This window comes from Callionymus lyra, chromosome 3, assembly GCF_982586985.1.
Source record: "Callionymus lyra chromosome 3, fCalLyr1.hap1.1, whole genome shotgun sequence".
Lineage (NCBI taxonomy): Eukaryota > Metazoa > Chordata > Actinopteri > Syngnathiformes > Callionymidae > Callionymus > Callionymus lyra.
The window spans coordinates 9,659,436-9,675,355 of NC_141820.1; the positions used below are offsets into that span (position 1 = coordinate 9,659,436).

Below are 15,920 nucleotides of genomic sequence, written 5' to 3' on the forward strand. Positions count from 1 at the left end.
TCGATTCTCTAAGACTCCTGTGTTTATCTCGGTGTTGTCTTGACCTTTTAAGCATATATTTTATTGGGTATTGTTTTGATTGTTTAAGTGCTTTGTGACCCTGGTCTAGTAAAGTACTCTACAAATATTGCTTACTTACTGACTTACTTGACAGCACTTTTCTCCATTCGAAAAAAGAGTGTTTTACGCCGGTGTTATGCCGGTATCTAACTTGTCGTCAGTGCTTCCGTTTAGCGTCATCTACGTCACTAAGATGGCGGGCGTTAAGGGTGGAAAGTGTCTATCAATCCACACTCAATTTTCTGTCCATTTGAGTGCACCAATTGAGTGTGTATAGCACACTACATTTTGAGTGCACACTGCTCATCGGGATTCACCTGTGCACTCAAAATATTAAGTGCAAGCGCAGAAGTGCGCGATTTGGGACACACCCATAGACACTAGCTACTTTGATGTCGCTGTAAACATATTTAAAAATAGAATCTTCAAAAGTGTTTAAAGCTGTAAACTGCTCGGTCATTTGATGGACAGGAGGCGATGGAGCGAGAAGATACTTCTTCAGTCACTTCCACGTCACACGATGAGCAGCTTTTCAACAACCAGGACACATAGATGAGGTATCGAGACTGAATCTTCTAATTTAGGACGATGATGACACTTCCTGTAACTGATATGTGATGCATCTCTGCACCAAATTAGAAAAAACCTGCTCTTCAAGCGACTGACAGGAAACAGCTATTAAGGGACTTAAGGGACTTTGATGGCGTTTCTTTTTGATCAATGTTTGTGTAGAGTTTGAAAAACGAAGTAATGTTGATGTTGATATTGTGACCTATAAAAATGCCTCTTCCTAAATATACATTTTGTGTGATTGAGTTTGACACACCGTTGTTAAGGACTCTAAAGTTATTACATCACATGAAGTCTATTTCATAACACAGGTCACCGCAGGGTCGTCCATACTAACTAGACATGCCAAAGAAATGAGATGGAAATTTGGCAAATATTTTTTTGCATTACTGGTTCATTCAACGAAATTTAAATGTATATAAAGTTGGACTTTCCTTTGAAATATAAATCCTACAATAATTGTTTTTATTTTTGTTTATTCATTTTTCCACATAAATCAATCAAAACAGATAAACAGTGTGTGTAAATGGTAGGATACACTGAGAAGAAATAAAATAGTACATCAGAAAAAGCGTAATAGCATTTTTGCAGCTGTAAAAATAAAAGTATATATATCATCCTACAATAATTTCCCCAACAACTTTGACATTTTCCTCAGGTCTAGAAAGTCCCTTCTAGAATTGTTTTAATTTATATTATTTTAAAATAAATCTGTAATTGAATTCAATATTATTAATGATGCCTGTTGTATTATTCAAACCCGAGGAGGATCCAAGGCCTCAAGCGGGCAAGTTCTTAGTTATTTGATGTGATTTATTCACCTTTTTTTGGTAGTTAAATAGTGCACTTTGAGCTTAAACTTGGCAACCTGTGACACACTGTTAAAATATTACTGTATATTCAACATCATTAAAGTAGTTAAAAAGCATTAATTCTTAGGTTAAGAACAAAAATGTTACAGGGTGAAATTTGACAACTTCCTAGGGTATTAAGACTCATTTTTTCATCTTTGTTTATCTTATTTTACGTTATCCTACGTAATAAATTGTAACACTGCAGCTTTTCGCACTTTCACATTGGGTTTAGTTTTTAAAAACCAGGTGATGCGCCTTCACTTCTCCAGGCTTTTTAACATTTGTAATTAAAAAGAAATCCCTTGTTAATCATCAGCGTCATTGTCCTCTGTTGTATCGCTGCTGATCCGATTTGCACTCGTATACCCTTGAAACCTGTATAAGCTGTCTCCACAACTCACGATTAAAAGGTTTAAAAGTGGTTCAGACGACCTCATGAAGTGCAGTCTCTAGAGCTCCATCTGTCTTGTCACGACTTATTCTCCTTCTTTCTCTATGACATCAATCGATGTCGTGGATTTCAATGACACTGTTCGGCCTCGGTCGTGCTTCTGGTTCTGTCAGGTCTCGAAAGGAGGAAAAAGCTTCAAAACCCAGAAGAATAACTTCCCTTCGACAGTTAAATCCAGCTAATAAATGAGAATATAATGGGATGTTTAAAGTAAACTAACTGAATAACACATATAAACTAAAGCAAGCTCACATCGTGACGCTACTCATCGTGTAGTTAAGATATAATTACACCCACAGAGTCTATCCATTACTGTATAGCGACCCCTCTATGAGGCGAATTACCCCCGACACCGGCAGGAGAACGTAATCCCCCCGCAGCACACACCACCACAAGTCATTACAAAGCAGTACAGTGTGCACAGTTTTGTGCTGTTAGACACAAAGAACCAAGTTGTGTGGCGAAGCTTCCTCAGCAGAATTGGAGTTGGTGTTGCATTTCTCAAGTGATCGCTGACTCACTGGTGGCTGTATGGATCCGCTCCCTTTTTCTCGCAAACGCTGACAAAGCACTTTGCGATGCCTTTTTTTCCACCCCCCCCCGGTAAGGTTATCGTGGGCGAACAAAGTCTTTATGGTTTGTGTGAAATGTGCTTCGACGCTGCAGAGTCGAGCTCCATTGATCTCAGTATTAATGTTTAATCCATCTTGCTAATGCAGATTCATATCATGTCTCGGGGTCCAATCCCAATTTTTTTCCGAGGATATCCCGTCTCCATACTGAGTATAAGTTATCGTTATATGCAGATGATTTACTTTACTATGCATCACCCGTCGTAATGGGACGGTAACAGTGATAAACTGGTGTTTGTTTCCATTAGTTGTTGCCATAGAGATGTTCTAAACCATTTTATACTAAATCCACTTAGACTAATGTTCATGAGGGTGACCTATAAAGATGTCGGTGTTTAAGATAAGATAAGAGACAAAGATGATGGATGTCGAAAATAAGAGTAAAACTGGAATTTGTTTAAAAAAGAAGGACAAAAGATCTGAGGTAATTAAGACATAGTTTAGCTTCAAAGCGACCCAGAAAGGCACCTGAAGGGACTTCCCACTGTACTGGTTCTACTGACGTCAAGGCACCTGTGTTGGCCCATTAGCAATTTCAGGAGGTAAGACTCACGACAAAAGTGGTTGCAGTTTGTGTTGCGTAATGACGAGAAGATCATCAGTTCATTTGATCACATTACTGTATGTTTTGAAATCTGTCTGTTACACTTTGGTGTTTTGATTCCATTTATATAGAACTTTATTGACACTTTATTGTTCTGTTTGTAAAGTCATAACTTCGATTGTAACAGACCTTCTTGTTTGAAATTGGGCAGCTTTCTTTGTCATAAGCTCCGCCCACTGCGTCTGAGGACTTTTAACATTTCATTGGCCAGATGTTAATTTAAACAGTGGATTAAATCGATGACATGTTCTGATTGAATCGGCCCAAATGTGCGACAACCCACTGGGATTGCCCCCAGTACCTTTTCAGTTCCAGTCCAGCCCTGAAGGGACCAGATGAACTTTACTTTTATCACTGATTACCTGCCCGAAACAATAAACATCGGCCTGCCATGTGACTCTGATAAAATAGAAACTGATCCTGGGCGACGAAGAAAACAGGACCACCGCTTTTCCTGTGAGTCCTGGGAAGGATTGGCATGAGTCTTATCTTCATTTTTGTGCGACCACTTTTGGTGAGCAGGGGTTACATTGAAAGTATTTGTACAGGCAAGAGTTGCATGTTGTGAAATATGACTTCGACTGAGACTTTTCTTGCACTGGTGGCCAACAGCAGATGGTTGGGCAGTGCTACCCACACATACTGGATTCATCAGAATGAGAATCAGCTTTATTTGCCAGTGATGTAAGAACAACACAGGAATTTGTTGAGGTGAAGTGGAAAAAGCGAGGCGTCCATTTATATTCGAAGCCAAACTCGGCTTGCACTTGGTCACATGACGAAGGTAGACAGGTGGAAATTTGAATCGGAATCAACATTATTCTCCAGTTTTCATTCAACCAGAATTGTTTGGATAGAAACATTTTGTAAATGAAGTCGTGACCCCCAAGATACTGAATCAATGGGTTGGAAACACTAATTGGTAAATACTGAAAAACATTTAGTTTATGTCCTGAGAGAAACGACCGTCTTCAAGTTTCGTAATCGTCGTCTTCTCCATCTTATCTGAGTGTGAGCAGCAGCTTCACGAGTATCTAGGCGTCCAGGAGGCTTCCTTATCAGATGTTGTAGCCACGAAAACTCCTTTTCACTTTCAGACATTTGCAACTTTGAGTCACCTAATTAAACAACAGGAATTAACCTACACTGCTTTTTTTTTGTTTGTTTTTGGCCTTTTTACGTCGGCCAAAAGCTGTCTCACCTGCAGTTAATACAGAACTCTGCAGCAAGAATTCTGAGCCGCTCTAGTAGAAGAACTCACATTTCTCTGATCTTTAAAACTCTTCACTGGCTTCTAGTTTCTTTCAGGTTCAATTTAAAAATTCTGGTTCTTACTTTCAGATCTATTCATGGTCAGACCTTCCATCACTGATCTGAGCCAGACTTACACCCCAGCTCGGGCTTTGAGGTCTGTGGATCAGAATCATGGCCGAAAACAGTCGCAACTACTCCCTTATTATCAGTGCGACAATAGTGTCTCATTCCAAGTGAGGTTTAAAGCTTAAAAGTAGAGATCAGTAGCTCCAACACTAACAAAGTTATAACCAAATTTAAAAGTCACGAGTCTGCTTTTAGCCCTGAGCAGCTCCTGCATCTTGTTTCTGGAATCTGTCACGATCGACTGAAAAATGACTCTTGCATGCTTTTAAGCCCGTGCGAGCATTATAAAGGGACAATAAAATATTTAAAACTAAATTAAATAGCCTTTGCATTTCTAATTTTAAATATTTTTGGCTGTTTTGTATCTTCCCCGGGCAACAGCTCGTACATTATAAACTGTGACTGTTTCATGTATTTAATCACAAATCATGGCTCAACCAATAAGTGTCACTTCATACATGTGTGATTAGTAGAAGGAACATGTTAAGTTCAGTGTTTCTGCAGACACTGAAGCAGCACTGAAAAGCGAGTCATTGTTGAGAAGTTACTGTACATGACGCATCAGATGGTTTTTGTTTACCGTCAGGATGGTATGATTTGCAGTTGTGGCGGAGTCTTAATGGACTATGATGTTTGATGATGACATGGGGCTTTTTCTTTTGATGCCAGGGAGGAAGTGGAGTAATGGAAAGATATTGAGGAAGGTAAAGAAGTGAGTGCAGGCAGTGCGGAAGAGGAAATGAAACGCTTTTTGGGACTGAAGTATGTTGTGTGGATAAGAGACTGTGACACAAGAACATAATCAGAAGTCGAACATTAAGGGAACAAGTGTGGATACAAAGTTAAGGAGGCAGACACTTGAATGGTGAGAGTGGATTTTTTTTTAAGAATTATAGAATATGTTTTATACGATGGGAAAAAAGAAATAGGAAACCTTTGGAATAATATCAGTGCCATCAGAATATTGAATGATTAAATGTAGTATAAGACATTTTAATTTATTTTTTTTGATTGTTATGTTGTTGCTTTTTGTATTTAAATAATATAAATAATTGTAATAGTAATAATCATAATTATATTATTTTATTTTAATACACAATAAAGTGACTTATAATAGTATTACCTGACAAAATGTATTTTCGAATTAATGGAATTCGAATTCATCCAAGAATAGTTTTATAATTCTACTATTAAAAATGAAAAAAATAAATAATACACAAATTATTGAATTAAATTACTTAACACAGAATATAATGCTTAAAATGAAGAAGACATTTTGATTTAAAACATTAAAAGTTGTAACATATGAAATGTTAAATTCAACCATTCAATACTCTGATGGCACTGATTTACTACCATAGAAATCGACCAATTAGATCAATGTATGTGTTGAATAAATTTCAAATAATTGAACATTATTGAAAGCCTCATTACATGTCTTGACAGCCTGTGAAATAGTTAATGATGGAAAATTGAATCAAGATGCAAGTCTTCAAGACAAGGTCATGCGTTTATATGTTTTTTTTTTTAGACTTTATGTTATGAATGATGTTTTCCAATCGCCTCTTTTTAAGGCTTGAAAAACATTAAAATGGCTATAAATGTCAGACGTGTCAGTTTTGTCAAACAAAGGAAATAATTTGCAAACATTTCTCTATAATTCTTGGTGGAAATTGTACGAATAATTGGGTCGAACACTTTTATTTCAATATAAAAACCCATTTAGAATGAATGCAACATTGATTATTACATTTATGTTTAACAACCATCGGCTTTTATTGTATAACAATCATAGACAATTCAATCCGGATGTTTAATAAAACATAGTTTATTTGTATCTACTTGATTATTCGTTTACTGTCTATCTTTGAACTTACTTGAAGTGTTATTAGAATTCAAACATTTTAGTTGTCTTACAGCTCTTTAATGATTTATTTCTAATAAACAAAATAGGACCAGGATGATGAATGGACGCAGTTCACTCACCGACAGACATGATAATCCAAATAAAACTCAGACTCCTGGTCCAACATCCTCCTCCAGCATCTCTTGACTTCTTCTCCTCCACGGTCTGCTGGCTTGAATGAACAAAGCAATTTTCACTTCACTGCGACTCTCTTCGTTCCAGGAGTGTCTCGTCTCTCATGACACGCACTGTCTAAATGCTGCGCACCGACACACACACACACACACACACATCAGATGTCCCTCCTCCTGTCTGACGCGCAAACGTCTCGTTTTCCATGACCATCCATTATTTTTGGAAACCACTGATGTGAACGAATGATGACGTCAAGTCGCGTAAGAGAAGTTGCGCTGCGTTGAGAAGACAATTAAAACATAAACACAACACAACACCGAGTGAAATGAAAATGAAAGTAAAGCATTTAATGAAACAAAATAAAGAAAATAACAGTTTTGGTTTGAGATTGTTAATGTTTCATGTATTATTTTTAAATAAAAAATAACTGTAGCAAAACATAATAATACATTAAAAATACATAAAGTGAAAATTGCAAGATCATTAGTGATAAAGATTTCTTTTATATATATAATTATACAAAATAAACACAAAAACAACAACCTATTTTTGTATCTATGTTTTTACTAAATTATATTTATTTAAATAAAAAAATAACTGTAGCAAAACATAATAATACATTCAAATTAAAAAAAGTAAAAAATACAAGATCGTAAATGATAAAGATTTTTCTTTTTTATAGAATAATACAAAATAAACACAAAAACAACAACATATTTTTGTATCTATATTTTTTACTAAATGATCTTTATTTAAATAAAAATATAACTGTAGCAAAACATAATAATACATTAAAAATAAATAAAATAAATAATACAAGATCATAAATGATAAAGATTTATTTATATATAATAATACAAAAAAACACAACAATATATTTTTGTATCTATATTTTTTCTTAATTATCTTTATTCAAATAAAAGAATAACTGTAGCAAAACAAAATAATACTTCAAAAATAAATGAAGTGAAAATTACAAGATCGTAAATGATAAAGAATTTTATTTTTTATATAATAATACAAAATAAACACAACAACATAATTTTGTATCTATATTTTTACTAAATTATCTTTATTTAAATAAAAAAATAACTGTAGCAAAACACAATAATACATAAAAAATAAATAAAGTGAAAATGACAAGATCATAAATGATAAAGATTTTTTAATATATATAATAATACAAAATAAACACAACAACATATTTTTGTGTCTATATTTTTACTAAATCATCTTTATTTAAATAAAAAAATAACTGTAGCAAAACATAATACATTCAAAAAAAAAATTTAAAAGTCAAAAATACAAGATCATAAATGGTAAAGATTTTTTTTTAATATAAGAATACAAAATAAACACAACAACAACAACATATTTTTGTATCTATATTTTTTACTAAATTGTCTTTATTTAAATAAAAGAATAACTGTAGCAAAACATAATAATACATTCAAATTAAATAAACTAAAAAATACAAGAGCATAAATGGTAAATCATTTTTTTGTTTAATATAATAAACAAAATAAAAAACAACATATTTTTGGATCTATATTTTGACTAAATTATCTTTAAATATCACAGCGAACTGCTTGACATTTTTATTATTTCGTATTATAATCAACCAAACTCCACTTCCCACGTGTTGCGTGACGTCACTAGCCTGCGCCACAACATGCTTTTTGTCGCGTTTTCCAACCCCGAGTTGTGTTAGCGTGGAATAACAACAAGACGGTGGAATTGTATCAAACCTAAATCGCCTTTTTAAAATATATCTTCTATTAAAAAAGTGACGACCTTGAAAGTAGGACTTAGACTTTCTTCAAAATGACGGAGAACTTTCTTCTGAACGCGTCGCTGATGTATGAAGACAAGTGTCCGGAGCTCTCGAGATTCTTGCTGTAAGTGTTTATTATTCGTCATTATTTGTCCTTATTTAACCATAAATGTTCATTTATAATTCATACACGCTGGAGCAGGTTACTGTGAGGTCACTAGGTAGCGCTGTTACCCTGGGGTATGTATACAGAGACAGAAAACTACTGTAAAACTACAGTACTTCAGTAGAAGTAGTATGTTGTATTTTGGTTTAACAGTATTAAAAATGCGTGGATGGAATGAAACAAACTAGATAAAAGTATACATATTACAAATAATAATAAGGTAAGATCCTTTGTTCGTCCAACAATTGTATATATTTACATTGCCACATAAGAATAGTTAACATACTTAAAAAATAAAAACAATTCAGTATAATTTTATATACTGACCATCAATAGTATAATATATAAAAATAAATGAAATACAATACACAGTAGTATATGCTCAGGTAAGTGCATATTTGTAATACTTGGTTTACATCTTTACATCTTTGGTTTATGTTATTTATCTTTAGACTTAGATTGTATCATCTTTTTCTTTCTCTTTATTTATCTTTGTTCTTGTTCTTATTTTTACTTTTATGAATAATTTCTGTATTGCTGTGTCTAATTCGAAAAAAAACTATTTCATTTCAATAAAGTTCTACCTAATATCGTAAATATATCCCAAGTATTTTCCTATCTATCTTACTGTTGCAACACTAATAATTTTACTTCGTATAAGCGGATGACGATGGATGGATGGATTTTTTATTACAATCTGTTACTTTCCTCCCTGCAATATTACTGTTAATAAAGGTGATATTGGAAGAATCCGGCGATACGATATTTATCACGATACAGAGGCAACAATACCATATATAAAAGTAGGTAAGTAATTTATATTTGCTTTTCCAGACCAGGGTCACAAAGCGCTTAAACAATCAAAACAATACCCAATAAAATATAAACTTAAAAGATCAAGATAACACAGAGAACAACACAGGAGTCTCAGAAAATCAAGGAAAAGCCTGCACGAATAAAAAATGTCTTGATAGCTACTGTATATATTGGGATACTGTATGAGCAAAGGTAGTATATTTGTATTTGTAGTATTGCTCATGTACTTTCCACTGTATGACTCTTGACGAAGTCGTTACTGCTTTCATTTGTTTTGAAACAAATGTATGTCCAAATATCAGCTTTAAAAGCTGCTGGAGTCGACTGTATCCTCTCGTCCTCAGTTCATCGTTGGGATTGCAATGTTGTTTTAGCTGCAGAGGACGTAATGACTGCTATCTTGCAGCAGGAAGTTTATTTGCAATTTAGGATTGAAGATGGTAGGAATGTTAGGATATTAATAGTAAATAAAAAGAATAGATTGAAAGGAAAGTAAATTGTTTATGACTTTTTTTACAGGGCGGATGGTCTCATCAATGGTTGAAAATATTTAAATGTTGGAGGGAAATGTGAGTTTTTGCTAAATGGTCATTAACCAACCACCAATACCACAATGATAATGAGTTGTTTTTGGTCTTTTTTTGTAGCAAAAACTTACATTACATTTGCACATTTGTTTTCCTTGTACTATTGTACACCATGCTTTTTGTTCTTGCGTTATCTAGTTTAGAACTTTGTAATATTTATGGCCTGTCAAGTAAAGCACAAGGTGTTTTAGTACTATTGTTTAATAATCTTGGTTGTATAATAGGTTTCCAACAGTTAACTATTTTGACTGCTGATGTCACTTTGTTTTTATAATGTAATACTGATTGTATAACAGTTGGATGACTGGACAGAACATTCTGAGAACTCAGAAATCCTGAACTGTTAGATGTTAATACATTAAAGTTGAATTTAGTTTGATTTAAAAGACAGAGTTTTGAATATATAATATATACTTTTAAGTTGATCAAGTTCAAATGAAGTATTTTACCACAATTTTGTCTTCAGTATTTCCTCCTTGTCTATCCAGAGGTTTTACATAATATTATGAATTTTTAAAATATGCATCCAATTATTTCCTTCAAGGTGAAGTTTAAGTGATTTTGTTTCTCCCAAACCTATGTTTTGAATAATTTATTGCTCTGAAAATATTTATAAAGTTGTTTTTAGTTTTTGATGGAAATATACTTAATATTCAGATTCTGCTGGATTTTAAAAGATGTATTTTTTTCATCCGCCTCCTCTGTTCTGACAGAAACATGGGTGTGGTTATATCATTGCATTGACTTGCATAGTTAACACAAGGGAAAATACTGCGGATCTGAGACATATTTTTTCACTTCATACGAGGTAAGGATGAAGAAACAGGCATCGATAATGATCACAGATATTTGCAGCTCAACTGAAATGAACTCGTATATATGTAGATGAGAAACTTGTCAGATTAGGTCTATTTCTCATAAATGGTTGTTATGGAAAACTTGACACATACTCACAACACATTTAGATCTGTTTAAACTTTGGTTCTCTTGTGGCACCCATCGAAGTACTTCTGTAGTACCGAGTATCAAAACATGCTTTGCTTTTTGTTACTGATGTGTGATCAAAACTTGTATAATATGTGGATTTTTCTAAATAAAACCTGATAAGTGTTTGATAAATGTTAGCAAAATAAATTATTTTTTTTGTATTAAAAAAAATGCTTTTAGTGGAAATTTACCAAAGCTGAAAATGTAATTAAATTGAAAAGCTATTTGTAGTTATGTATGTGTACTGTAATTTTCTTATTGTTTGAGCTGATCTTAAAAAAAAAAGGTTTTTGAAAACGTATCACTCGGGAACTGGTATTAAAGTATAGAATACGATACCAGTACCATATCGAAATCCTTTGATTGATTTGTCTTTGACTAAACATTACTCCATTAATATGATTGACTTGTAGAGGACTATCATCTAATTGTATGCTGATAAAACACGCGTAATTCTCCAAGTGAAATAATGCTCATTGTATTAAAAGAAAAACTTTGACTGTATACTTAAATTTCGTATATATATCAATGACTTTTTTGTGCAGCTTTATACTCAGTGTTTGGCTTTCACAGTTTCTTTGAGCTTAACTGCAAGTGGGTGAAAATGTTCGAAGTGCTAAAAGGACCACGACTCCTCTGGGAGTCTAGAGTATCAGTTCTGACTTTGACCGTGTGCCTCTGTTGGTTCTGTAGAATGACTGATCTCTCAGACTCACCACAGATGTTGCTTCTGTGGTTGTCTTGTCCTTGGATCTGATGGTAACAGCAGAGGACTGAGTGTTGCTCTTGGAATTTTTGCAATGAGCGGCCATTGGAACCTAAATGTACCAGAAACAAAAGTATTAACATATATTTTAGAAGAACAATCGTCATTCGTTTTGTCTATGACAGTGCAACACATGTAGATGTCAAAGTACAGATTGGAATCCAGTAGGATCTGGAATCCTACTAGTACAGAGCAGGACTCTTTGGAGGCGCCATTGGTCAAGCTTCTGGCGGGGCCAGATTTGAATTCCAGTAGGATTCCAGATCGTACTAGTAGAGATTGGAATTCCGATCTGTACTAGTACAGATTGGATCACTACTGAACTGGGATCTGAATATTGGAATTCCAATCTGTCCTAGGAGGATTCCAGATTCTACTAGTAAGTAAGTAAGTAATTTTTATTTGTATAGCGCTTTTCCAGACCAGGGTCACAAAGCGCTTAAACAATCAAAACAATATTCAATAAAGTATATAATCCCAATCTCGACTAGGAGAGATTGGAATCCTACTACTGTATTGGAATGGGTTAGGGACCCAGACCCATATCAATATTAAGATCCCAGTTCAGTTGCAGGATTCCAATCCGTACTAGTACAGGATTCCAGGTCCTACTGGTAGAGATTGGAATTCCAATCTCTACTAGTAGGATTCCAGATCCTACTAGTGAATCCCAATCTCTACTAGGAGAGATTGGAATCCTACTACTGTATTGGGATCTGAATATTGGAATACAATCTCCAATTCTAATAGGAGAAATTCGGATTACATCAAACCCTAACCCAAATCAATATTAAGATCCCAGTTCAGTTGGAGGATTCCGATCAATATTGAAATTCCAATCTGTACTAGTACAGTTGGATTCCAGGTCCTACTAGTACAGATTTAGTAGGATTCCAGATCCTACTGGATTCCAATCTGTACTCAATCTGTAGTTGAATGCCGCTTATAACAGAGATATTTGACTACATTGTTATTACCACAGCAACAACACTTAAAGAAACAAATCAAATCAAAAGCAGGACTATTGAATAGTAATGGGAAAAACATTTAAAAAAATTAAAAAAAAATGGTAGTAACTACTCCCAAAAAAACAGTGCTGCTGATGCCTCATGACAAACAAAATGCTTTTTTATTACAGACATCAGAGGGAAGTGAAGTTAAATGAAAATACATTGTCGACAACTGTAACAATTGCTTATTGAATACAAATCAATTCATAATATGAATAAACAAGAACGCCAGCTAAACCCATGAAACACGACGGCTTCTGTGGCGAGTTCTTAATCGCACAAATTGAGAGGCGTTTACACAAAAACACACAGTACAGATCGGACGTGAGCAGGATTTATCGTGCTTATTATCACTCTAAACAAAGAGAGACACGTCTGGAATGTGTCTCTGACGTCCGAGGCACTTACCCATGATGCCATCCTCACAGCTCGTCTGCTTCTCTGTCAAGTTCAGATAAAAAACACTTCAAAATCCACTCTAACACAAGGAAATAAAGCTTAACAAAAGCATCACAGCAGTTACAGCAGTGGTACCAAACCCAGTACTGGTCCATGTGGCATTTGTTGACGGGCCTTACACAAAAAAAGAATAACTTATATAATTTCTGTTCTATTTATTATAATTGTCTTTTTAAAAGAATGTGGTCTGTGACTCTTGGCACGTCAATAGATGTGTTTCAGGCAAGTTTTCTCCAAAAATTATTCAAACTGAGCGAGACACAAACTCTATGAGATTTATATTTTATTACTGTTTTTATCTGGAGGTCGTTCTGTGAATAAAATTCTGACATTAAACCGGTCAGCGGCGCAAAAAAGGTTACAGCCCAATAACTTCCAAAGCATTCTAAATTAGTTATAACCATAACCAAAAACTTTTTTAAATTCTCCTATTTATTTAAATCTATTTTTTTGTAATTTCACTTCCAAACCCCACTGCTAATTGCAGTTTTATTTGTGGATAACACCTACTTCCTTTAAGGTACTTTTAGAAAAAATATGTTTTTTCGTTTTCAACTTTATCAGCAAGAAAAGAATGGGTATAAATACTCTTTTTATCCTGAGACTAAAAAGCACACCAGCTAGTCAACATACTAGCTAGAATACTTACAGATTATTGTATTGTATGACATAATACTTGTGACAATATATTCATAATACTGTCATTTCTCCTTAAAAGGGATTGTATTTATCAGAGCTTGTTGTTCTTCAGTAGGTCACAGATCTTCCAGATGCCTTCAGTGTTTGTCCAGGATTTGTATCTTTAGTGTTCATCGCCTCACACCATGTGTGCGCTTAAAAGGAAATGAACGTCAACCATGTTAATATGATTAGTGTGGAAGAAGAACGCAGTGTGATCGGACGGAGGAAAGTGGCAAAAGAGAATTTCTAATTCAGAATCTTGACCGAAGGAGACATTGAACCCTGGGTCAACTTTTATCAATATTCCCCACTATTTTTTATTGCACTTATGAAGGATTCACTTCAAAAAGTATCTCCAAAAATCTATATCAAAGATAAATGTTGTAAGGTAAGGTAAGGTAAGGTAAAACTTTATTGATCCCTCAGGAGGTCTCCTTTGGGAAATTGTTTTTTACCAATAGCCATCAATTTTTCATAAACAATAAAAAATAATACATAAAAAATAAAATAAGAAGAACATAAAGAGGAAGAACAAGATGACACAATCTAAGTCTAAAGACAAAGACAAAGGACATAGGTCAAGGAAAGAAAAACAACAAAGACAAAGATACAAAGACTAACATGGAACAGAACATCCAGATACTTTCACTCCACTCCTGCCCCCGAACTCAGAATTGTACAATTTAATAGCCCGAGGGACGAATGAGTCCCTGAGTCTATTTGTTTTGCACCTGGGAAGGAGCATTCGTGCACTCATTCTGCTTCTCTGCTCACTGATGACAGTGTTCAGAGGATGACTGTCATCAGTCATAAATAAAACTAAATAAATAAATAAAATTGTGACGGTCAGTAAAATTAGAAGGTACAATTGTGATGCAATTATTTTATTTTTAATTAATTTTAACAAAAACAAAAGTGTTTATTGTTGTTTTGTACTGGATAAATTGAAGTCATTTATCAATCAGCACTGGAGGCCAAAGTAGTCCCTCACAGGAGGTCAACCCCAGATCACTGCAGGCCTCAAGCCAACCTGTCCTCCACGCCAATGGCCTTCAACCGTGTCTTCTCGCCTCACGTGCCGCTCCGGACACAAGGTTTTCCCTTCATTGATTCAAGCCAGGAGCTAATTTTAGCCGGACTTAGTTGAAGGGCTTAGTAGGAATATTTACACAGAAATGTGTTTGGTGGACTTCCAGAATGATCGGCAGCCTTCGGGATGCCGACGTGTGTGGGGAGGGCTGGGGGGGGGTGTGTTTTATTACGTTGTGTTCAATATTTGAACATGTGACCCACGAATGATAACACTTTGTCATGATTCTTTTATACTTCAATACAGTGTGTATATAAGAAAATAATATATACTTTTTATGTTCAATTCACATGCAAATATTCTCTGTGTTTGTTGATCATTTTTGTGTTGCAATTAAACTCTGACTGAGGACGAGAGGATACAGTGGACTACAGCAGCTTTTAAAGCTGATGTTTGGACACATTGGTTTCAAAACAAATGAAAGTAGTTACGACTTCGTGAAGATTCATGTGGAAGAGTACTCGAAGAATCTAGTACTCGACAATACTACAGCACTGACATGCACGTCAAGAGGTAGAAAGTACGTGGGCAATACTACACATGTACCGTTGCTCGTACAGTATCCCAATATATGCAGTAGCTATATATGGTATTGTTGTAACATATTTAAAATACATGGTAGGTTCATATTTTAATTAACCTGTGACTGCGGTTGAGGTTTGTTTTGCAAAAAATGATGATGATTGCAACACAAAATATAAGAAACTCTGTGAATATATTCATGTTAATTGTTAATTCAACCTCTGCTAGAAATTTGTACTTATTTCTCGTTTTTTCTTTCCTTTTCTTCTCTCGCAGCCATCGACACATAAAAGCGAAAGGTAGGTCAATGAACTTTTACTTTTTAACTTCATGTATCGACGAATTTAAAAAAAAAAAAAGGTAATAACTCATCAGTACATATTTATTATTACTGTATACAATTTGGAATCACTTTTTTTTAAATTAAATCTCTGTTGGGTACGCTGATGAAATTGTTAATTAAAGTGAGT

The 15,920-nt window shown here is 34.4% G+C and overlaps 1 protein-coding gene across 2 annotated transcripts in view; it reads left to right on the forward strand.

Annotated features, from left to right (window-relative positions):
- The first annotated feature begins 543 nt into the window (after positions 1-543).
- Positions 544-15,920, forward strand: part of rmp24 (ribonuclease MRP subunit p24) — a 33,553-nt gene continuing 18,176 nt past the window's right edge. The window contains exons 1-2 of one of the 2 annotated variants that reach the window (XM_087785680.1): positions 544-617; positions 15,727-15,749. In XM_087785680.1, coding sequence (XP_087641806.1) covers positions 613-617; positions 15,727-15,749 — 28 coding nt within the window. In that variant the 5' untranslated portion in view covers positions 544-612. Of the gene's footprint in view, positions 618-8,281; positions 8,491-15,726; positions 15,750-15,920 lie in introns of those variants that run through there. The other variant, XM_087785679.1, reaches the window with a different exon arrangement.